The sequence below is a fragment of the Natator depressus genome, chromosome 3 (assembly GCF_965152275.1).
Source record: "Natator depressus isolate rNatDep1 chromosome 3, rNatDep2.hap1, whole genome shotgun sequence".
NCBI lineage: Eukaryota > Metazoa > Chordata > Testudines > Cheloniidae > Natator > Natator depressus.
Genome location: NC_134236.1, coordinates 167432636 through 167457323, shown reverse-complemented (window position 1 = coordinate 167457323; position 24688 = coordinate 167432636). Strand labels below are relative to the sequence as shown.

The 24688-nt window shown below is 43.9% G+C and overlaps 1 protein-coding gene across 2 annotated transcripts in view; it reads left to right on the top strand.

The window, feature by feature from the left end:
* Nucleotides 1-8531: 8531 nt before the first annotated feature.
* The window catches only part of FLVCR1 (FLVCR choline and heme transporter 1), a 37570-nt gene continuing 21413 nt past the window's right edge, over nucleotides 8532-24688 (top strand). For both annotated transcript variants that reach the window (XM_074947121.1, XM_074947120.1), the window contains exons 1-8: nucleotides 8532-9128; nucleotides 13739-13883; nucleotides 19285-19425; nucleotides 20413-20480; nucleotides 20732-20835; nucleotides 21817-21927; nucleotides 23502-23607; nucleotides 23856-23967. In XM_074947121.1, coding sequence (XP_074803222.1) covers nucleotides 8559-9128; nucleotides 13739-13883; nucleotides 19285-19425; nucleotides 20413-20480; nucleotides 20732-20835; nucleotides 21817-21927; nucleotides 23502-23607; nucleotides 23856-23967 — 1357 coding nt within the window. In that variant the 5' untranslated portion in view covers nucleotides 8532-8558. The remainder of the gene's footprint in view (nucleotides 9129-13738; nucleotides 13884-19284; nucleotides 19426-20412; nucleotides 20481-20731; nucleotides 20836-21816; nucleotides 21928-23501; nucleotides 23608-23855; nucleotides 23968-24688) is intronic.

The window sequence follows — 24688 nt, the reverse complement described above, 5'->3', positions numbered from 1 at the left end:
CAGTTGTTGTTTGGGATTTTTTAAGCTTGAGCAAAAACAGTTCAGCAAAAAATAGGTTGTTTTAAAATGTTAGTTTTTTTATTTTTTTTTCCAAACATCTCTAGTACTTGTGGTCTGGAACAGGAACCTGACATTTAGCAGAGCGCTAGTTCCGAGGTTAGAGGTGCCTTTTGCTGTCCCAATGAAAATCCATTGGAATGTGGCCAACTTATAAGCATTAGGGGGGAAACGGCTGCTTGAACATGTACGCTGGAACTTGTTCAACTCTTATCCCTTCAAACCCTGAACACTCCAAATGCACTTCACATGCTCCTAACTCCAACTAAGCCTCCTCTCTTGTTCTGAAACAGAGCCCCACACACAACTGAACCTCCAGATGGGACACAGACAAAAGGAGCAGGAGGATCTATGTTTCCTCCCACCCCATCAAAATCCATTTTGTCCTTGGAGAAAGTGCCCTAAGAACTAGGAGACCATGAGTTCTAGTCTTACATTGTCTGTAGTTGACTAGTATTAATAAGAACTGCCTGACTAATGAGCAAGTGAAAGCAGAATTTGTAGTATTAATATAAGTGGTGTTATCATTCCACCTAGTGTTCTTGATCTGACAATGGCTTTGCTGGGAATGATTCAGTAAAGGGTGTTACCAGAACTGAAGTAGACATGAGGCATGACTAAAAGAATGTGCCATTGTCTTGTGTTCCACAGATTTTCACTGCATCATTTATCTGCATGCACTCCAACTGTCATTCACTGTTAGCTGTAGCTGTACTGAATGGCAGAAAGATTAGTTGGAGCAGGTTGCCAGAGCTGTCACTGGAGTACCTTGTACCCTTACATGTATCTTGAAGGATCAAGCATGCTACATTTCAGTGCTGAGTTGTGTAGGTTGAATTAGTAGAAGTGCACAAAATGTCTGCTTGCCATGGAGACTGTCAGCAGTCTGGTGGCATGCATGTCAGCAGTCTCTGGGTCTTAGTGAGGGGTAAGCGAAGGCAATGTCTCACAAGGAAGCCTTAGGCAAGGGTGAACCGATAGTAACATTTTGCAAGTCTGGGGTCATCTGTGTGGAGTAGACTTATTTGGATATAGACCAAGTATAGGGAACTCCTGTTTGCTAAACCAGACCTAACTTGAGTTTTGCCTTAACAAAAAGGTGTTAGACTCTGTTTTATAGTGCTCTGTTGTATAGTGCTGTTCCCAAAGCGTTCTTGAGCACCTGTAAGGGTAGAATGCTAGTGTGTGTGTTACTGGTGTGTTGGGGCATTGCTTGAAGACAGAGGTAAGATTGCAGGTGGGGTTGGTGTGTATCATACCTCTTTATTTCCTGGTTTTCAGGATTTAAGTATAGGTCCCCTTGATTGTTCTAGAAGAGTATGAGACACTGTCAGGCAATCTCAACTCCGTGTTAATGAAACGTATGGGCAGTGAATAACCAATAGGTTTTATTCTCCTCCATCCCAGAAAAGGAAAATATTACTTGTGGTGTGATCATTTATGGAACAACACCCATCTCATCCCAAAGAATCTCAAAGCACGTCATAAAGTTACTGTACGTAGTGTAGCGTGACCCCCCACCCCCACCCTGGGGCTCTGATGTCAACCCCAGATCCCAGCCCCTCGCCCAGGTCCCAGCTGCCAGCCCCAGGTCCTCCCCCTCCCTCCCGGAGCTTGAATGCCACGAATCAGCTGTTTGTGGTGCTCTGGAAGTGCTGGGAGGGAGGAGGAAGAGTTTGTAAGCACGGAGCCGCCGGCGCGCGAGAGGCACGGGGAGAAGGGGGCAGAGGGGGGGAGCTTGGCACCAGTGGATGCAGTGCACCCACTCATTTTCCCCCGTGGGTGCTCCAGCCCCGGAGCACCCACGGAGTCAGTGCCTATGCCGGACCAAGAATGTTGCCGGACCAGGGAGTGCTGGATTAGAGAGGTTCAACCTGTACCAGTGTGGCAGCTGAAGACATTTATCCTGTAACCTCATATTCCAGTGGTCATAGTGGGCCAAATTAATCTCTGGTCTAAGTTCACTGAGGTCAATGGAGCTACACCAGGGATGAATTTGGCCCCAGGTGTTTCTTCTCTGTAATGCATATAACTTACTTCTTTCTGGAAAGTGCCTTCTCTCCTTGTGGTGAAGAGGAGTGAGTGCTGTCCAGGAGCTCCTGCCAGTGTCAAGCTCAGGCTCTTTTTCTCTGTAGTTCTCTAGTGAACTTCGATTACTTTGAGGGAAGTGTCTCCTCTGAGGTCTGAGCCAGGTTGAGTCACTTTTTCCTTCGACCATACACAAGGGGTCCCTTGTCATGTTCACTTCAATCAGGCGCTTTTTCTCTGCGTCACCCATTGTATCTAGGTAGGTGTCTCTTATAAGCAGAATTCCTAGTAAAAAAGCAAACAAATCCTCATGTAAACAGAATCTTTGGCTCTGTCCGCTTGCCATGGAAGTGAAATTCAAGATGTGTCCACAGTGTCTGACTTTGCTTTGCTGGTGGAAATCAGGAGTAAGTCTGAAGTCAGTGGAGTAACAATGGTGAAAAGCCAATCAGAGCAGAATCAGGTCTTGTATTTTCTTCAGCTTTAAAGATTGTGTCTTCGGATGAACATAGGGGACTCCCCAAACTTCAATGAGAACCACACACACAAATTCAAGGGCAGAATTTGGCTAAATCAGATGAAAATCTGTGAGAAAATGTTCATGAATTTAAGTGATTTAGGAGCCTATGGCTTGGTCTACGCTTAAAAGTTTTGCTGGCATAGCTATGTCTGTTACTAGTGTGGTAAAAAATCATACCCTGACAGACATCGCTATGCCACCAAAAACCCTACTGCAGATGCAGTTCTACCAGTAACAATGTCCATTTGCCAGTAGAGCTTATTTTATTCAGGGAACTGGTATAAGCTGTATTGGCAAAAGCACGCTTTTGGCTATATAAGCTATGTCTCCACTAGAAGTATTTGCTGTAATAGCTTGCAAGTGAAGACAAGGCCTAAGGCCTTCTGTCAGTATATGCTGCATCTACACTAGGAGGCTATGTTGGCATAGCTATAATGGCATAAGGTCTGTAGTGCAGATATTGCCTATGAGTGCTTTGCTGATGAAGGTATGCTAGTATGGTGTACCAGGAAAGCACTCCCAGTGTGGACACAGCTTATACTGGCAAAAGTGTCTTAGATTTGAAAATGGGGCTTACACTCCTAAGTCACTTAGGCACGTTTGAAACATTTATCCTGTATCTGTTTTTTACAGATAAAAATATAAATAAACTATTAAACTACAGATTTTCTTATCCTAGGAACAAACAAAAAAATCCAAGGTGCCTGATTCCAATCTAATTTACACAGGAGTAATTCAGGAAGATCTTCACTGAAGTCAGTGGAGTTAGACCAATGTAAAACCAGAGCGAGTTTAGAATCAAGCCTTAGAAGTCTAATAACATATTAATTAACAATACTTTAAAATCTTCAGATGGAGTCTCACATACAAAAAAGTCAATTGAAACTGCAGGAAAAACTTAGGGAGAATATAGTTCCTAGAGCTGGACAAATTATTAGTGTTGAATCATTTATTTAGTTAATTTTGCCTCTTCTGAATTGTTGGTCAGCAGCTTAATCATTGAATAAATTTGAGAAATTCTTAAGATTTAAGAGTAACAGCCGTGTTAGTCTGTATTCGCAAAAAGAAAAGGAGGACTTGTGGCACCTTAGAGACTAACCAATTTATTTGAGCATGAGCTTTCGTGAGCTACAGCTCACTTCATCGGATGCATACTGTGGAAATTGCAGAAGACATTATATACACAGACACCATGAAACAATACCTCCTCCCACCCCACTCTCCTGCTGGTAATAGCTTATCTAAAGTGATCATCAAGTTGGGCCATTTCCAGCACAAATCCAGGTTTTCTCACCCTCCGCCCCCCCACAGACAAACTCACTCTCTTGCTGGTAATAGCCCATCAAAAGTGACCACTGTCTTCACAATGTGTATGATAATCAAGGTGGGCCATTTCCTGCAGAAATCCAGGTTCTCTCACCCCCTCACCCCCCTCCAAAAACCACACACACAAACTTTGTGTGTGTGGTTTTTGGAGGGGGGCGAGGGGGTGAGAGAACCTGGATTTCTGCAGGAAATGGCCCACCTTGATTATCATACACATTGTGAAGACAGTGGTCACTTTTGATGGGCTATTACCAGCAAGAGAGTGAGTTTGTCTGTGGGGGGGCGGAGGGTGAGAAAACCTGGATTTGTGCTGGAAATGGCCCAACTTGATGATCACTTTAGATAAGCTATTACCAGCAGGAGAGTGGGGTGGGAGGAGGTATTGTTTCATGGTGTCTGTGTATATAATGTCTTCTGCAATTTCCACAGTATGCATCCGATGAAGTGAGCTGTAGCTCACGAAAGCTCATGCTCAAATAAATTGGTTAGTCTCTAAGGTGCCACAAGTCCTCCTTTTCTTCTTAAGATTTAAAAAATTCTTGGCTTGTAGCTTATTTACAATTTATATTTTATATTCAAAAAATATTTAAGGACTGATTGGACACATAGGTCACATGGTATTTTTTTCTGCTCCATGATTGGATGAACATATGCATACGAAACCTTTAAAGATTATCTGTTTTCTATGAATTCATAATTCCTTTCCTCTGGATATTCTCCAATATTCACTAAAAAGTCATGGAGTCAGCAAATATCCATGCCAGAACTTGTTTGCTAGCGTATTTTGAAAAAGCAAATGTAGCCAGAGGGTTAACTTTTTTTAATGCAGTATATATTCATAGAATTATTCTAGCTGTAATAATTACCTAAATTTAAATAGTGCCAAAAAACCAAGGCTCAAATCCCTTGATCTTGTCAAGACTGCCAGTGCATAAAATGTGAGAACTTAAAGGACATTTGTTGCAAAGAACATAGTTTCTTATCTAAAACAGAATGTTACAATTAGACACATCTAAATAGCTCATAGGTAGATTACAGAATATTATTTGATTAAAATGCCTTCTCTCCAAAAAGCTGATCTAAAATTTCTAACAGTACTCAAGCCTGGTTTTAAAAAAAATCTATCTTTCCTCTAAACTCCTTGGGGTAGGGTCTGTTTTTTAAATCTGTGTATGTATAGTGCCTTCTCCACTAGGATCCTGGTCCAGGACTGGGGCTCGTAGGTGCTAACACAATACAAATAAATAATAATAGGGGGGCTGGAAGTGAAAGTCTTTTACAAGAAAAATATCTTAACAATATGAAAACACTACAGACCTGAGCCGCGGCAGTGCTGTATTTTCTGGGGAGGGGGATCTATGTGTGTGATGCCCAAGCCAAATTTCAGTGGTAGAGAGAAAAAACAAAGGAATGTTTGCCCAAGGACTTTGGAACAAGGGGCAGTTGGTGAAGATCCATATTGCCTAGCAACTGACAATTCAACATGGTCATGGTTCCATCACAACTGATGTCTTCCCATCCGTGCCTTAAATTACCAGGCAGGACAAGCTTTTCTCACTTCTGCATGGCAGCTACAATGAGCCAAATCCTGTAACTCCAATAAAGGCCAGTAAATTTCACTACACTGAGCCAAAGCTAGGATACAGGTAGGCAGCATCAGTGTCCATGCACCTTGCATAATCCAGTGTTGTGCTCCATGGGCGAATGCACAGCATGGAGGGGCAATGGGGTCAGAGGGTCAGTGAGTACAGATCCAAGAACCACACCCGACTGGCATGGGTAGGTGCAGCCAAGAGCATTAGTATAGCACTGAGGATGCAGTGCTGCTTCTGTTGAGGTTATGTGGGGGTTGTAGGTAACATTCCCCAGACTTTTGTCAATCATCCCCATGCACAGCCTACATAGGCCCTTTAGATCAGGAAAAAAGGAGTGGTTTTTAAAATATTAGCTAACATGTTTGACTTTTTTAAATACCACTTAGCATCTAATAGACAGGAATGAACAGCTTTACAAATGTTTAAACGCTGGGCGTTCAATATGAGGATTCTCCCTAGAAACTCTCTTTCCTAGGCTAGACATGCCCACGGAGGATTCTCTGAAGACCCAGCAGCAGGGACTGGAGCAAATGATGTCTCTAGAACAGGGGTGGCCAACCTGTGGCTCTGGAGCCACATGCGGCTCTTCAGAAGTTAATATGCAGCTCCTTGTATAGGCACCGACTCTGGGGCTGGAGCTACAGGCGCCAACTTTCCAATGTGCCGGGGGGTGCTCACTGCTCAACCCCTGGCTCTGCCACAGGCCCTGCATGTGCGTGTTGTTAAGGTTGTATTTTGAACGTGAAATTATCACATACACTTTGGGGATGGGAAACTTCCGGCTAAAGGCTTTTGAAAAAAATTTTTTTTTCTGAGGGCTTGTCTACACGGTTCTTTAGTCCGCAGAGCTATAGCCCTGCAAATCCGTGGATATCTGCATCTGCCGATGTATTGTTTACCATCTTTGCTGATCACGGGTCCAGATGTTTGTATCTGTGCAGGGCTCTACCAGTGAGATTACAAGATAGGGTGCTGGTGCGGATACATATTAAAAATGGAGTGCAGATCGCGGGTCAGATACAAGTTAATTATCTCAGATGCAGATCCAAATTTTTTTTTATCTGCGCAGGGCTCTACGCATAGCTGGGAGGGATATAAATTCCAATGCACGCGAGCATATTGTGCACTAACTGATCCATGCGGACCCTGCTGGTGCACACTGAAAGTTCTGTGGTGTGTATTAATGTAATCCTGTTTCAAACAGTACTATGTTAACATGCAGTAGGGAAATTTCAGTGCATGCCAGCAGGATCCACATGGGCTAGTACACATTGGCATTTACAACCTAATTAGCGTGGCACCATGTAAATGAGCCATGATTCTTGGTTTTTGAATGCTTAGGATTAGCAATACTAATGTGAGGGAATAGGGCTGTCTCCTCCTGCAGGGAAGGGTGCTATAAAACAACAAGTGTTGGTTCCTCGCTTTTTGGACTCTGGCTCTGCCTCTTGGGGAGATTATCTGGCAGAACTATCCTACATCTCTCTAGCTGGGCTCTGGCTCACTGTATAGAGGGAACGCCTTCTCTTATCTTTGGGGCTCTAGTTTCCTAAGGGGAGCAATAGGGCAGAGGGATAGAACCTGAACCTGTCTCCCCTGAGGGGAGAGGGTTCCTGTAGGGGTAAAAGGGTTGGATCCTCTCCATCACTACATGGGATTGTCCTCAATGGCCCAGGGAGGTTGAGAGAGCCTGTGGGCCAGACTTTCTTCACTCCTAGTCAGGCAGGGTATACATTACAGTCAATGCTGAAGCGCATCTTCCACCTGCTCCTAAGCATGGGCTGTCCTGGACAGTAGCTCTGCCAGCAGGCAAGAGGTGCTGGCACTTTCCTCCATCCCTGTCTGGGCTCTAGCTCCCCCAGTTCAAAGGGTGTTCAGCAGGGAAAGGCCCCTGGCTCCTTTCCGCACATTTTCTAGGCTCTGGCCCCCTCTAGAGAAGTGGTCCTTCTGTGGGGGGTGAGATGGGCTGGATCCTTTCCACATCACTTCCAACTTCCCTATGGGGCAGAGACCCTGAGCATGCGGGGAGGGGGCAGGGGCTCCTCTCTTTGGGGAGTCTTGCTGCCAGAGGGCGGCTGGATCCTCATGGGGGGGGCAGGGCCACTGAGAGGGCAGGGGGCTGGATCCTGCTTCTCTGCTGGGCTCCCAGCTTCCCTACGGGGGGAGACCCTCTTCTCAGCCCCCCCACCTTGACCTGGCTCAGGCCAGGTGTAGCGGAGTAAAGTGCTCTCCGTAGTAATGTGCTACTTACAGTGTACTGAGCATGCTCAGGACATCTGCTGAAGCCACTGCCCTTCACCCTGCCCTTATTAGCCGTAGGATTCTGCGGAGTGCTTTTGACAGGGGTTGAGCATCTTTTGACAAAAGCTGTTTCTTACAATGCTCACGTATAAATAACTGCTAGGGATAGCACATTTCTACACGTAGCAATTGCACATACACCACAGTGCAAGAACCTGCTACCTGTAGGCCTTTGCTGCATCCGGTAGCACTTTACTACAATAGCAGTTTATTACAATCCATTACGTATCAGTAACGACGACCAGTAGCACATTCCTACGCGGAGCAGTTTAATACACTACGCCCCTCCTCCCACAACCCGCGGGAGGGCCAAGGGCCGGGCCAGGGCGGTCACAGGAGGGCGGCCGGTGTGAGCACTTTAGTGCCCTACACCGGCCCGGCGCTGCGGCTGGACAGCTCCAGGCCTAGCGCCCGCGGGCACCGCGGAGAGCGCAAGTGGCCTGAGGGGCTGGGGCGCACGCGCTCGCCCCAGGTAGGATAAAAGGATGGCGTAGAAGCTCCGCCCCTCTCTTGTGATTGGAGGAGACGGGGACCGGGGCGGGGCCGCGCGCGCGGCAGAACTAGGGACTCTCCACGGTGCGCCTCTGTCGCCTCTTTCCTAGCGAGCTGGCGGCGCCGGGGCCGGCCGGGACCGCGGGAGCGGCGCAGCGGGCGTGAGGCTCGGGAAGCTGGGCGGGGAAGGCGCGGCCATGGCTGGGGACGGGGCGGAGGAGGAAGATGAGGAGGGGGACATGCCCCCGCAGCCCAATGGGCTCCTCCCGGGGAAGGAGGCCGAGCGCGGCAGCCCCGCGGCCGGGGCGGATGCTGGGGCGCTCCCGGAGGCGCAGGCCATGCTGCCTTCCTCGGGCGTGGCGCGGGCGGCCCCCCGGCTCTCCTGGCGCAGGCTGCCCGTGCTGGCCGTGTTCAGCCTCTACTCGCTGGTGAACGCCTTCCAGTGGATCCAGTACAGCATCCTGAGCAGCGTCTTCGTGCGCTTCTACGGCGCCTCCCACTCCCGCGTGGACTGGCTCTCCATGGTCTACATGGTGGCCTACGTGCCGCTCATCCTGCCGGCCACATGGCTGCTGGACACCCGCGGCCTGCGCCTCACCGCCCTGCTGGGCTCCGGCCTCAACTGCCTGGGCGCCTGGCTGAAGTGTGCCAGCGCCCGGCCTGACCTCTACCCGCTCACCCTGCTGGCCCAGACCGTGTGCGCGGTGGCCCAGGTCTTCATCCTGGGGCTGCCCTCCCGCATCGCCGCTGTCTGGTTTGGGCCCAGGGAGGTGTCCACTGCCTGCGCCGTGGCCGTGCTGGGCAACCAGGTGAGCCTGGGAGGGCCTGGGGCAAAGGGGAGGGCAGAGCGAGCTAATGCGGAAAGGGAGCGAAAGATCCGGGGGGAAATGGGCTGTGTAGGAAGGTGGGAGTCGGCTTTGCCCCCTTCTTTTTTGAAAAGAAATGCCCGGTTGGGGGGGCAGGGGTAGGTCGGTGTTCATCAGTGCAGCAGCCACAAATCCATGGTTTAGAAGGGAGAAATCGAGGTTAAGGAAGAGGGGAAGGAAATCCAGACGGAAGGAGGGGAAGAGAAGAATCTGGTTGAAACTGGGGAAAATCTCAGCTGAAGATAGAAGGCGCTGATGTGGCGCGGCGGGGCGGAGCACACTTTGATAATGGTGTATTTCTGCATGCTTGCTTTTCTAATACAGTATACGGAACTGATGTTGTTTGAATGAGGAAAATTCAGACCCCAAGAGAGATTTTCCATTGATATGCACACAGCAAAATTCTCTATCACAAGAAGGAGAGAGTTAAGATCCAGTACGTTTTTGTGCATCCTCCCCACAAACTAATGTGATTTTTTCCTTGCAAATGAGTGTGGCAGGCCTACATAAGTGAAAATCTAAACTAGTTAGTCATTTCAAAGCTGGCATTGTCTGAGAAACCTGACTGCTCTGATTCAGCATCTTTTCTGACGTTTTCAAAGGCACATGGCTGTTAGAGACTCATTATAATTTAATGGAGGCTTTGGCTGATGTATTTCTTTTAAACTAAATGTTATAGAAGCTCAATTATCTGTCCCTTATGATCCAATATGGCAAGTACTTAAACAAACCACATAGGATCATAGAATATCAGGGTTGGAAGGGACCTCAGGAGGTCATCTAGTCCAACCCCCTGCTCAAATCAGGACCAATCCCCAATTAAATCATCCCAGCCAGGGCTTTATCAAGCCTGACCTTAAAAATATCTAAGGAAGGAGATTCCACCACCTCCCTAGGTAACACATTCCAGTGTTTCACCCTCCTAGTGAAAAAGTTTTTCCTAATATCCAACCTAAACCTCCCCCACTGCAACTTGAGACCATTACTCCTTGTTCTCTCATCAGCCACCACTGAGAACAGTCTAGATCCATCCTCTTTGGAACCCCCTCTCAGGTAGTTGAAAGCAGCTATTAAATCCCCCCTCATTCTTCTCTTCCGCAGACTAAACAATCCCAGTTCCCTCAGCCTCTCCTCATAAGTCATGTGTTCCAGTCCCCTAATCATTTTTGTTGCCCTCCGCTGGACTCGTTCCAATTTTTCCACATCCTTCTTGTAGTGTGGGGCCCAAAACTGGACACAGTACTCCAGATGAGGCCTCAACAATGTTGAATAGAGGGGAACGATCACGTCCCTCGATCTGCTGGCAATGCCCCTACTTATACATCCCAAAATGCCATTGGCCTTCTTGGCAACAAGGGCACACTGTTGACTCATATCCAGCTTCTCGTCCACTGTAACCCCTAGTTCCTTTTCTGCAGAACTGCTGCCGAGTCATTTGGTCCCTAGTCTGTAGCGGTGCATGGGGTTCTTCCGTCCTAAGTGCAGGACTCTGCACTTGTCCTTGTTGAAGCTCATCAGATTTCTTTTGGCCCAATCCTCTGATTTGTCTAGGTCCCTCTGTATCCTATCCCTACCCTCCAGTGTATCTGTCTCTCCTCCCAGTTTAGTGTCATCTGCAAACTTGCTGAGGGTGCAATCCACACCATCCTCCAGAACATTTATGAAGATATTGAACAAAACCGGCCCGAGGACCGACCCTTGGGGCCCTCCACTTGATACCGGCTGCCAACTAGACATGGAGCCATTGGTCACTACCTGTTGAGCCCGACAATCTAGCCAACTTTCTATCCACCTTATAGTCCATTTGTCCAGCCCATACTTCTTTAACTTGCTGGCAAGAATACTGTGGGAGACCATGTCAAAAGCTTTGCTAAAATCAAGGAACAACACGTCCACCGCTTTCCCCTCATCCACAGAGCCAGTTATCTCATCATAGAAGGCAATTAGATTAGTCAGGCATGACTTGCCCTTGGTGAATCCATGCTGACTGTTCCTGATCACTTTCCTCTCATGTAAGTGCTTCAGAATTGATTCCTTGAGGACCTGCTCCATGATTTTTCCAGGGACTGAGGTGAGGCTGACTGGCCTGTAGTTCCCAGGATCATTCTCCTTCCCTTTTTTTAAAGATGGGCACTACATTAGCCTTTTTCCAGTCATCCGGGACTTCCCCCGTTCGCCACGAGTTTTCAAAGATAATGGCCAATGGCTCTGCAATCACATCCACCAACTCCTTTAGCACTCTTGGATGCAGCGCATCCAGCCCCATGGACTTGTGCTCGTCCAGCTTTTCTGAATAGTCCTGAACCACTTCTTTCTCCACAGAGGGCTGGTCACCTCCTCCCCATGCTGTGCTGCCCTGTGCAGTAGTCTGGGAGCTGACCTTGTTCATGAAGACAGAGGCAAAAAAAAGCATTGAGCACATCAAAGAACAAAACTGGGGTAACATCACCAAGTAACTTACAAAGTGCTTGTTTCAAATATGTACAGCATGGTTCCATTTTTAAGAGTTTTTCAGAAAAACTAATCCAATGAAAGTTAGGTAAACAATGAAAAAAACTAATGGAGAAACAAGCTTCAGTTGAGACTTGTAATGAGGTGAAAGGTCTGTTTAGCTTTGTGTTAAATAACTGATTATCATTTTCCCAAACAAAAAGAAGAGAGAATAAATACACTAACAAATACTACTATAATACTGCAGCATCCGGGGTGGAGGCGAGAAGATCGTGGGGGATGAGAGTTAAGTGGAGATGTAGGCAGGGCTTGTGGTCTGAGGGTGAGCTTGGGGCAAATTGTCATTCAGTCCTTCTGAATCGGAGCAATCCTTGCATCAAGGCTCTCTATGATGCTGCTGCCTTGGTGTGCTAGGCTACTTAGGTATTAGCTCTGTGGAATCCCTTTAAGAACTGATTACTCCCATTCCCTGCGCACATCTGTGACTCCACATCTCAGACCCTCATGTGGTGTTTCTATGGGGGATGCCATATGGAGGAGGGATGCTGGAGGTAGGCAAGAGGACCTGCCCCTTTCATGCTCCTAAACTCAGGTAGAAGTCTTCATGCTCACCAGCTGTAGTCCTGATCTGATGAACCAGTTCAGGACAAACAGACTGGGATTGCCCTTTGGTGAGCCTCAGTAATCTTGCCAGCACGACTGGATAATTCATGAGAGGAGCTGATAATTTCACTCTTGTTCAACTGGAAGTCGTCTTACCCCACTATAAGAGTGAGTTAGTTAGTTCTAAGGCTATGTTTTAGTCATGGGTATTTTTAGGAAAAGTCATGTACAGGTCACGGGCAGTAAACAAAAATTCATGGCCCATGACCTGTCCATGACTTGTACTATATTCCCCTAACTAACACTTGGGACCATGGGTGCTCTCGGGGGATGGTCGGGGGGGCACCACAGGGACTGGGACGTGGCCCGGCACCCCCGCTGGTGCTGTGTAGGGGGAGGTTTGGCAGGGCTGGCAAGCTCCCTACTTGGCTCCGGGTGTTCCTGCAGCTCCTAGGGAGAAGGAAGGCCAGTGGGGCTCCCTGCGTTGCCCTCGCCATGAGCTCTGGCTCCGCAGCGCCCATTGGCTGGGAACCACAGTCAATGGGAGCTGTGGTGGCGGCGCCTGTGAGCGTGTGCAGCGTACTGAGACCCCTGGTCCCTCCGCTTAGGAGCTGCAGGAACATGCTGGCAGCTTCCATGGAGCCTCCCCGAGGTATGTGCCGCCCCGCACCCCAACTCCCTTCCCCAGCCCTGAGCCCCCTCCCACCCAAACTGCCTCAACAGCGGCCAGTAACAAGAGACAAAACCAAGAGAAATTTAGAGAAACTATACTTATGCCTGCAGAAATTTTCAAATGTTTTACATACCAGGAGCCAAATTTTAAGTCATAGCCTTCTATTTTTCTTGAATTAGAGGCTGAATTGAAACTGGCCCAAAACATAAACCTGCTATTTTTGTATTTTATGGCACTTCTTGTCAGGCTTAATAGTAACTGAAAATGTGTTTCTACAAAGGCATTCCCTTCCCAGTTGCCAATCTCTTCCTGATTAATCCTGCAGTGAAAATATAATGCTGAACTTCCCTTTTATAACATCAGGCTGTGAAGTCAAATGCAGGATTATGATCAAGAACGAGGGAAGACTGGTTTGTAAGAGAAATGCATGTCCTGTCTAGATGTACTGTACATTCAGTTACAGAATGACAAGCCAAGTAAATGTCTGTGCATAAAGCAGTGTTCTCATATGAAATTTCCTCCTTACAGAAGGACTTCCATAATTTTTTTTGTTGTCAGTGTGTAACATTCCAACTGTAGCATTGCAGTGAAGAGAGGAAAACCCGTTTATGGAAATATTGGCTGTTGGTTGTCAAGTACAATTGACAGATCAATAACTGCTGCCCTTCAGTACAATGCAGGAACATTTTTCCTTTGTAATTCTTATTAATCACTTTCTGTGCTATAATATAAGCTCCGTATTCCACAGGTTAGGACTTTTTTTCTTTGTTCTTTTGATTGCTTGTGTTCACAGGAAAGTGTATTTGTTTTTTGTTTCTTTTTGCAGCTTGGCACAGCAATTGGCTTCTTGTTACCACCAGTTTTGGTTCCAAACACAGTTGATGATACTGATCTAATGGGGCATAATATCAGCATCATGTTCTATGGAACAGCAGCAGTATCCACACTTTTATTCTTATTAACATTAGTTGGTAAGTGAAACATTTCATATGGTGGCTGTGTGAGCAAAGCAATCCAGTAGTGACTCTAAATTCCAGGAACTGCAGCTTTTAGAACAAATTGCAAATCCCACCTCTTTGACTTAGCTTTCCTTGGAATAAACTTATCAGTGTCTCACACCAAACATCTGCTTTCTGTCGAGATACTCTTAGCAAGTGGTGAATTAAATGTGCTTGTTTTTTGTTCTTGGGAGGCGCTGCTTACTATAATGGTAAGGGCTGTATAAGTATCTAGATAGGTTGAATTCATGTGCAAGTTTTGTTTGTCTAAAATAGTGTTTGGCTGCGTTTAACCATGCTGTGTTGTGTTGTGTGTTGGCCCTGAGCTGTAGAAAAAGACTGAATAGAGTTAGGCCTAGTCTGCACTAAAAAGAGTTTGCAGGAATAGCTAGATCTGCAAACTCTCCTAGTATAGATGCCTCTTATACCAAAAAGTGCTTTTGTCAGAATAGCGAATACCAGCTCCCTAAATTATATGAGCTTTTCCCCACAAAAGCATGGGTTAGTGTTTTTTTTGTTTTTTTTTTGCCAGTATAACTGCATCTAAGCTAGAGCTTTTGCTGGTATACAATGTTATTTAAAAAGAAAAATCACAACCCTAACTGTTACTACATCAGCAGATGTTTTAAGAGTAGACTTAGCCTCAGTTTCCTGTTTTAACTTTAAACGAGTTGAAATGCCATTGGAGCAGAAAATTTGAGAATAAGTAAATTGTACACTGATAATACGTGATGTGGTTTCTGCATGTTACCTCTTGTGGAATGTGCCCCAAGGTCCTCAAAAAGCAGTGGGTGTTGGGATTGCACAAGCAGCGCCTCAAGGCACTGAATGCTCACAGGTGAGATTGTAAGAGCCTGGCCCCAGTTGCCTCAGTACCTTCCTTTTCTGTGGCTAGCTGCAGGTGTAGCAATGCAAAACTCCTTCAGTTTTGCTTCAGAGCAGAGATTGATGGAAACGCATTTAGAGATGTGTTCTTGTTAGGACTGGAGCAGAGTTCTCCTATTCTGTGGATTTGTATGTACATTGGTGATCAGACAGGACAAGGCCTGTGTCATTCTGATCCCTCCTGTTTGGGCCAAGTAGTATAGGTATGTGCATCTTCTGGATCTGTCATGGTTGTCTTCAGAATGTCTAGCCCAGGAAGACAGCCTTGTTCTGCATCCCCAGGCCAAAGTCTCTTTATCTTGCAGCTTGGATTATGAGACATCAGCTTCTGATCTAGTGTGTCCAGTAAAGTTGCATTTCATACTACAGTCCATAAAACCCTCCAGTGATACTAACCGTGTCCATTTCTATTATCTTTGTTGGCAGCAGATAACATGTCTCCATGCTCTGCTCCCTCTTAGTCTATTTTTGGACTTGTTGTTATAACTGAAGTCTCTCAATTTTCTGCCATTCCTTCAGTTGACAACTGTAAAATATTCAGCCATCCCAACATCAGGAGAGTCCCTAATGGACTGATGTCAGCTTAAAGAAGTGTTCAGAAACAGGATCTTAGCTTAATGCTGCCGGAGTTAGAGTACTCCTTTTGAACCCTGGGGACAGTGTTCTTCATTCCACTGGTTGCTAAAAACAGTATTCTTAGGGCTGGTCTGACCTCAAAGCGGCATAGGGAACTTTCAGTGCACAGCAGCAGCGTCCATGGCACGCAGACTGTGTGTAGCATGTTAGTGAGCAGTAGATTTACATCCCAGCTTGCCAGGCTCTAACCCTTCTAGACAAGCCCAAGGTCAGTTACGTCTATGATAAATGAATGAGTTGCAGGCTTTCATAGTTGATTATCCCTTTGCTTTATTCCACATGGATACACATGTCTATATTCCACATGTATAACTTTTACCTGAAGTTGAGCTTGATTTCCTCTTACACCAGATAAACTATCTCCTGTTTTCTTGATAAAACCTCCTTACCTGTCATTGGAAGGGTGGAAGGAGTTGTGAGGTTTTAGTGGGGTTTTGTTTGCTAAAGCTTCAGGAAGATGGATAGGACATTTGTGGTTTTATAAAGCTGGTGAGCTGCTCTTATTTTTCCAATCTTCGATATTGAATTCACATTTCTCATTCACAGCCAATGTGAAAGCTGCTGATCAATACTGCAGATTGGTGATTGAGTGTCTAGTGGTTACCAAATATCAGTGTATGAATTTATCTAACCTGAGGATGTCGAAAGTTTAAGGAAGTGGTAGGGGAAAAATGCTAATTGAATAAATCAAAATAATGAGAACTGAATCCTACTAAGATAAAATGTAAACACATTCAGGTATTGTTAAATAGCAAGTAAGAAAGGATTTGTGTTTAGACTTTATTTCATAAACGTTTGTGCTTTCTGTTTTAGTGGTCCCACCTACAGTGAAAAAAGGAAAAATACTAAATCATCAAATACAGCTGAATGCCACTTGAACAATTTTTGACACTGGTTTTATATCCACAGCATATTGAACTAGTATGGTGTGACTATGTCTTTAGAGATATACACAAAGGTCAGAAAGGTTTTAATGGGTTCATTGACCTATTCGTATCCAAAAGATCCCTAAAGAAACTCCAGAGCCAATGGTATATTTACAGAAATCCAACTTTTAATACTATAAATAAAATAAGTTATACTACAGACTGTTAAGGGTCTGATACAAACACATACCAAATCATGTAAATTCAGGTACCACTGAAAGTCTCTTCTTGCCCTATTCTCTTATGTTTGTGTATTGTAGAACCTTTAGTGATTGGGGTGAAATTCACCCTTTCGTAGAGGGTCTGCATGAAGACTTGTGTACCATTTAAGCCCTTTAAAATGGTGCATAAATGGTGTAGAGGTCCTTGGCAGGTCTTCTGCACAAAAATGTTATTTTTTTTCATCTTGTGATCTTTTGTCACAAATGTTACAATACTGAGATATAATGGAGTTAGCATAGCAGTGCACTTTCGGCCTTATAACTAAATAAGGGAGCTAGATTGACCCTCATTTTGCCACTGTAAGCAGAACACCTCAATACTTAAGACAAGGGCTAGGTGATCTGATTAACGTGATCCTGCTTCATTCCAGAGTGGATTGATTTTAATCATGATATAAATCAGCAAGCAGAAAACCTTGAGTTAAATCATCACTTTTATTCTTTGTTTTGCTTTTGTACTTTTTAGTTATTTTCCTAAATAATAGCTGATTCTCATTGGTTGGTAACAATTGAAATATGTTGATTTGCTATTAAATGCCCTTATGCTAAGTTTTTGGTACTACTTTTTACTAAACTATATCTATACACATTTATTTTAGCAATTTTATACTTTAACATATATTCAGATTTTCTTAATTTTTATATTTTTATTGTGTTAGAAAATGAAGAATGACACATTCCTTATTTGATTTTTTTGGTTTTTAGCTTGTGATTTGTGGCAAACTGAATTTGAATGGAATTTGAAATTCAGTTAAATGCAGAAAAACAAGATTTTAAAATTGCTTTTATTAGACTAACTTACTTGTTTTTGTATGTAACCAGTATATTCAAAGTAATCAAAACATGTTTTGCATTAAAACTGCTTTATTAATCAAAGGAAGTATGGTCTGTAGATAGTGAATTAAAGTAATTGTTTCTTGTCTGCATGTCCTTCAAGATTTTAGGGCTAGTCGATCTCTGACATCTTGTTTTTATTCAGTCATTGGAAGAGGAAAACAAGCTTTCCTGCTTTTTCAGCTCCCAGTCAGTTCCTTACCTTTGAATTGACTAGTCATTGAACTGAACTAGTGGAATAAACTGAAATGAAGAAAATATTCTCTCTGTACCTGCAGAAGAAGCTACTGCTGTCAAAAGCTGGCTTAGCACTTCAACAAACAGCTGGTTCCAGGTACTTAGCCAGTGACTTCCATCAGTTGAATGGTTTGACTCTAAAACTTAGGCAGCAAATGTACTGATAAAATATAATTTTTTAAAACAATTTAAATAGATTATAGTATGTTTAGGCCTTAATATAGGTTGTGATAGCAATGTTATCCAAAAATATCTCCCATCAAACCAGGATTCAAAGAGGCTTTCAGGGAAAGTCAGCTGACTTCCTCTTTAGTACAAGGACAAGTTAGAGCATGAGAAGGAGCAATGAACAGTTAAAACACTCTTCCTTTTTTTCCAGTCCTGTAATGCACTGGTTATTTAAGCAGTCTGCAAAGATTGTTACTATAGAACAGTGGTTTTCTACCTGTGGTCCGTGGACCCCTGGGGGTCTGCAGACTGTGCCTAAGATTTCCAAAGGGGTCCACATCTCCGTTCAAAATCTTTGGGGGTCCGCAAATGAGAGAAGGTTGAAAATCACAGCTTTAATGTAAGGGCAATAGCACAGATCAGATTTTCTCAAGTTTTGTTCTTCAGTTATCTGTGGGGCCAATCAGAAAGAAGGCAACTGAGTTACTGTAACTTGACAAGTTTCCAGTGAAACAAAATGGTCTCCCTTGAAGGATATCTAGAGTAAAGGACTCTTAGGGCTTATTTACATGAACATTTAGTTCGCAGCAGGCTGGGTTGTGAATATCCTAATCTACCCTGCTGTGGATTAACTGTGCATGTGGATCCTGCTGACACACCGTAACAGTTCATTAATGCGCTTTGATCTAGTCTCATCTTAAAGAGGACTAGATCAAAGAGTGCTAATGAATTGTTTATGTGCGGAGCAGAGTCCACATGGGCATTTAGTTCACAGCAGGCTAGTGTGGGATAGATTCAGACCCCAGCTACTGCAAACTAATTATTTGTGTAGACAAGCCCTTAATCTTGGTCCTTTACTCTCAACCAGGAGGAAAATAAGTTCTTAAAAAGAAGTTATGGTGGAGGCTTACCAATACTAATGCTTCAGTTTCAGGACTTGAACTGTTGCATCTTCTTTCTTAACTGAAGTTAGCTCAATGTGTATTTAGGGAAGTGCTGATGCACTGGCTTGTTTACTTCTGGGACTCCAACTACAAACTGGACCAGGTCCAAATAGAGTGGAATATGTTGATCCTGGTTTGGGTAAGCTCTTGAAAAGAGAGACATAGTGCGCCAATTAATTCATGCCGTAGCATGACTTGGGCATTTGCTTAGAGTAATTGTATTCTAAGATATAAGGGCCCAAAGATGTGACAGATGAAAAATGTCTCTAGGGTATGTTTGTCAGTAGCACTCCAACCAGAGTGAATAGAGGTAGCATGTTCAGTCTGGCTAGCTCTTGTCGGAGGATAAAGTTGAATGGAAGACACTTGTTGTTTACGCTTTCATAAAAATCTATTTTACCATGTTTCTTAAACCGGAACATTTTGTATTCACGTAAAATCCCAAGCCATTACTCAAGGTAAACTGGTAAAGGTAAGTAGGGTGAAAAACTCTATTAATGTTGTTCTTTTGTGTTTGTTCTAGTGTTTGATGAAAAGCCTAAATTTCCTCCAAGTCAGGCTCAAGCAGTTCTCCAGGACATTCCTCCTGAAGATTACTCTTATAAACAATCAATAATTAACCTGTTCAGAAATATTCCTTTTGTGCTTTTGCTGATCAGTTATGGTGAGTGTTGCCTTTTATCTTTAGGCTGGTAATAAAGGCCAGATACATTCCTAGAGTCCATCCAATCTTTGCCATGCTATCACTCATTTAACAGCTTGAGATCAAAAACTGTGCATGGCCTGTGGTCTTCTCAAAAACTATGAGCAGAATTCAGTGCATCATGGTACTTTGGGGGAAGCGGGTAGATGAAAGGCTGTCATTAGCTCTACACCTGACATCCTTCACCCCCCATAGGAGGACTACTTATACTAATTGTACTAGCACTTCTGACATTAAGATTGGGCCTGGAATGACTGAAGCTTAATTGATGTGAAGCCTTGACAAATCATAGTCTTTATAGCTGCTAAATGATTAAGAGAGTAGTTCTGGGGGGACAAATGTCATGTAGCATGGTAAATGTCTCTAGTGTAGACACAGCCTGGGAGAGCAAGACTTGCTGAGGAAAGTAGCTTTATTGCTTTGTTTTTCTCTGATGTGTGGAAGACCTAGGGAAACAAACTGTGGGAACAATGAAGCTGACTGTATACAAAATGCTTTTAAATGCACAAAGCAAACCCACTGAGGAAAGCATAAATATATCTTCTCTAATCTCTTTAAGTTATTGTTATCTTAATTACCATTTTTAAGAATAGGTAAAATACATTCGGACACGTGTGATTTTTAATTTGAGTGCTTCCTTTTAAGGAGTAGCTAACATAGACCCCTAAAATTGTCATTCTAATTCAACTCATTCAGACAGATGGTGGCTTGAATGCTAGCCCTTGAGAGTCTGGGCACAGATTATAGCGGAAGGGCAGGGGCGCTTTAGGATACAGAGAAACCTTTTACCAAAAAAAAAAAAAGGCAATAAGCAGTCATCGAGTTGGTGACTTACTGAGTTTCCTGGTGGGGAATGTTGCTTCTTTTAATGTAAACGTTTGATTATTATTGACACTTACAATATGGTTAATGATATGGAGGGTACATCATGTTTTTTTGCTATTGCAGGTATGATGACTGGGGCATTTTATTCTGTCTCCACATTATTGAACCAAATGATAGTAACATATTATGTGGTAAGTTTCTCTGGAATCCTTTGCTTTTTCATTTGTATATCTGCAGAGTTGGTTTCCCAGGTGTTTTGTGGGCATTTGTATGATCAAGGATTCAGTCTCCTTTGTAGTCCCTTAAAATTGCATGCTCCATACAGTTATGGAGGTGATAAGTACTAGTGTTTGAATTTATAACTGTCAAGAGGTCTGAGAGCCTGACTCCTTGAGTGGAAGTGAGTTATTAATAAACACCATATAAATATTTTTGTTGAAAGGGAGAAGAAGTGAATGCTGGGAGGATTGGCTTGACACTGGTGGTAGCAGGAATGGTGGGTTCCATTATTTGTGGTTTGTGGCTGGATTACACCAAAACATACAAGTAAGTGAGTGAGTGGAGTTGGGATGGGCAGGGGTAGGGTGGATGTGTAATTGTTGGGGGGGGAGGGGGAGTCTTGTATAAAAATGCAAAGATTCAAGTGCACCTTTGTGGAAGGGAAATGATTTTAAAAAAAAATCAGTATGTCCATGATTTTTCTTTGTCCTTGAGGGAGTGCCATGACTGAGACTGAGATAGGAGTCTTAGAGTCTCTCTCATTGGTTTCTGGCCAGAATGAGGTTGGGGCAGGGTTGGGCTGAGTCCACTATGGGGTGATGTGAGAATTTGTAGGGGTTTCTGTCTATCCCTGTGGCTGGAGAATGTATGCATGACGTTAGCAAAATAGGAAAGGCATCTTGGGTTCCAGCAGACCCACCTCTCCCAATTCTATTTTGTTCCAGCTTTGACCCAACAAGTTCCTCCTTTGGTGGAGCATACTGGCTTCACCACATTTTAAATTAGGAGCTTAATTTATTTATTCAAATTTTTGCACCCTCTACTGGGTCTTTAAATAAGCACAACACAGCTTTTAATCCAGCAGATGTCTGTGGAACAGAACACTGTTACAGGCTCTGTAGAATGCATATGCTGTGGTATTTAGCAAACATGTATAAGGGAAATAGGGGATGTTGATTTTCAAAACAAGAACGGTCTTAGAGTGAAGTTCTTATTTCAGTGACTGTTTCTTTATTATAAATTATGTACAGTAGCTTTAATAACCCTAGTGGATGGTAATGCAGTAGGATGGTTGCCCTGCTGCATATGATTGGCTAATAAAACTAATGTGTGCCTCAGTTGCTCAGACTGCATCCGTTAGCACAATTTGTATATATATGAGTTGGAATTACCTGAAGCAGATTTTTAAAACTCATATTTCAGTTATAGCAAAGAGAATATGTAATATTCACATGATGTCCATGTTGGACAATATGTATTGCCTTCTCAGGTTTACGGTGGGTATTTTCTCTTGGCTTTTGTTTGCAGACAGACTACTTTAATCGTTTACATTCTCTCATTTGTTGGAATGGTCATATTTACTTTCACCCTGGACATTGGACACCTTGTAATAGTGTTTGTGACTGGAGGAGTGCTTGGGTAAGGAATCAAAGGGAAAAGGAAGACCTGTTGTAATTCCAGTTAAAAACTATATTTGAAGGTATCTAATGGCTTTCTTTAAACTAAAAGACTATACCTGTAAAACTCCCTTTCCATACATATCTTATGTATCTTATACTACAGATACAATGGGTGAGTGGACCAAATTCTGGTCCACTGAGGTCAGTAGATTTACTCTCAATTTTCACCAGTGTGATGAAGACCAGAATTTAGCTTTCTTATATGAGCCTGACCCAAAGCCCATTGAAACAAATGAGTCTTCCCATTGACTTCAGTGGACATTGACTTCAGGCCCCCAAATAAACAAAAGTAGTGGGGTTGGGCATTTGAGCTCACTAATAATAATTGCTACTATGTACAATGTATATTTTTCTAGCAACCAAAATATGCTAGGCACATCCCAAATGCAGAGGAAGATGCAGTCCTTGCCCCCAAGAGCATATAATCTACAAATGCAGAGGAAGATGCAGTCCTTGCCCCCAAGAGCATATAATCTAAAAAAACAGAGAGGTGGGGAAAGGGATATACAAGTGAAGCGACTGGGGTGATGATAGGCGTTAAGTCTAAGTTATAATTGTAAAAAGTAAGTACACTGAGTTCCCATCTGCCCTCCATTCAGTTCCCCCAATTTCCACAGCAATCCCCAGGTGCAGTTCTAGTGTGTCTACTGATGGTCAATTCCGTTCCTCCACAGCAGGGTGGGCACACTCTTTGGCCCGAGGGCCACATCTGGATATGGAAATTGTATGGGGAGCCATGAATGCTCACAGAACTGGGGGTTGGGATGCAGGAGGGGGTGAGGGCTCTGGCTGGGGTTGGGGGTTCTGGGGTGGGGTCAGAAATGAGAAGTTCAGGGTGCAGGAAGAGGCTCTGGCTGGGGGTGCAGGCTCTGGGGTGGGGATGAGGGGTTGGGGGGTGCAGGAGGGTGCTCTGGGCTGGGACTGAGGGGTTCAGAGGGCAGGAGGGGGATTGGGGCAGGGGGTTGGGGTGCGGGAGGGGGTCAGGGTGAAGGGTCCGGGCGCGCTTATCTCAAGCAGCTCCCAGAAGCAGTGGCATGTCCCGCCTCCATCACCAATGTGGAGGCGCGGCCAGGTGGCTCTGCATTCTGCCCTCTCTGCAGGCACCACCCCTGCAGCTCCCATTGGCCATGGTTCCTGGCCAATAGGAGCTGCGGGGGTGGTGATTGCGGCAGGGGCAGCGTTCAGAGCCACCTAGCTGCCCCTATGCGTAGGAGCTAGAGAGGAGACATGCCGCTCTGCTTCCAGGAGCTGCGTGGAGTCACGGCACAGATCGTTTATGAATGAGAACCAGACAAACGTGTCAGGACTAGAATGGTGGAAGGATATGAGAATAACATTGTAAAACAAGGGCAGATAAGTAGGGAGGGCCAGATTAAGCCCTAAACTATATAAATTCTTGAAATCAAGCACATAACACTGTAACCTGATACTTTAAAATGACCTTTTGTTCAGGTTTGTTTTTCATATCCATAGCAATGGAATAGAGCCACACTTAGGATACTCTTGTTCTCACCTTTTTTTTTTCCCCTTCAGCTTCTTCATGACGGGTTATCTCCCACTTGGCTTTGAGTTTGCTGTGGAAATTACCTACCCAGAGTCTGAAGGCACTTCATCAGGACTCCTTAATGCTTCAGCACAGGTTATTGCAGACTTATTCTTGTAAATGAGGGTAACATTTAATAAAGCCTCTCTGCCTGAATTTTTGGGGAAACAGTCCTAGATTTGACTGCTGGCATTTTATTGTGCTCCTATAGTGTTTGTTTGTTTACCAGTCTCTAGACTGGTAGAATAACTATAATACACTGATCTGAATTTTTGTAAGCTAAATTAGAAGAGATTTACTAAATGAGTCTAATAAAATCTGAAATGTTTTATGATTGATTACAGATATTTGGGATTTTCTTTACACTGGTTCAAGGAAAGCTCATAACAGATTATGGCCCTCGTGCAGGAAACCTTTTCCTCTGTGCTTGGATGTTAATAGGCATTATTTTGACAGGTAACTAATCACATTTGCTATTTACCTTTATTTATATAGGTATTTTTGTTCTTTGTTGATGAGTTAATGTCTCCAACAAAGCAATAGAGTTTAAACACACAGTTTTCTTATCTATGTCAAAGGATGGAAAATTATTCCTTGATTAAAGAATTGTTGTTAATATTTACTGCATGCATACCTCATTCTAAGGACAACACAGTAACTATGTATACAGTCATGTTCCTGGCTGCATCTCTACAGTGTCTTCATAAATTTAGAACATTTTACTATCTTCAAAGCATTGCAAAACATCTTAGTAAACACAAATGAAAGAAACATACATCAGTTTAAATTAGTACATAAAGCTGGATTTTTAAATCCAAAGTATGAAAAAACACACTTAAGAAATAGAGATTTTTGGATAGATTTGGTTAAATGGATTTACAGGGTGAAGTTAGTTTTGCCAGTAATGTCTGTCTGTTTACAAGCCAGAATGATCGTTTAAATATGTGGGGTTTTTTAGAACCAATCCAATACATTGCTCAGCAAATAACTGCAAATCAGGCTGGAAATAAGGAATAAATTGTTAACAATGAGAGTAATAAACCATTTGAACAGCTTACCAAGGTCATGGTCGATTCTCAATCACCAATCATTTTAAAATTGAGATATATTCTAGGAATTATTTTGGCCTTGTGTAGTATGGCCTGTGTTATACAGGAGGTCAGACTAAATGATCACA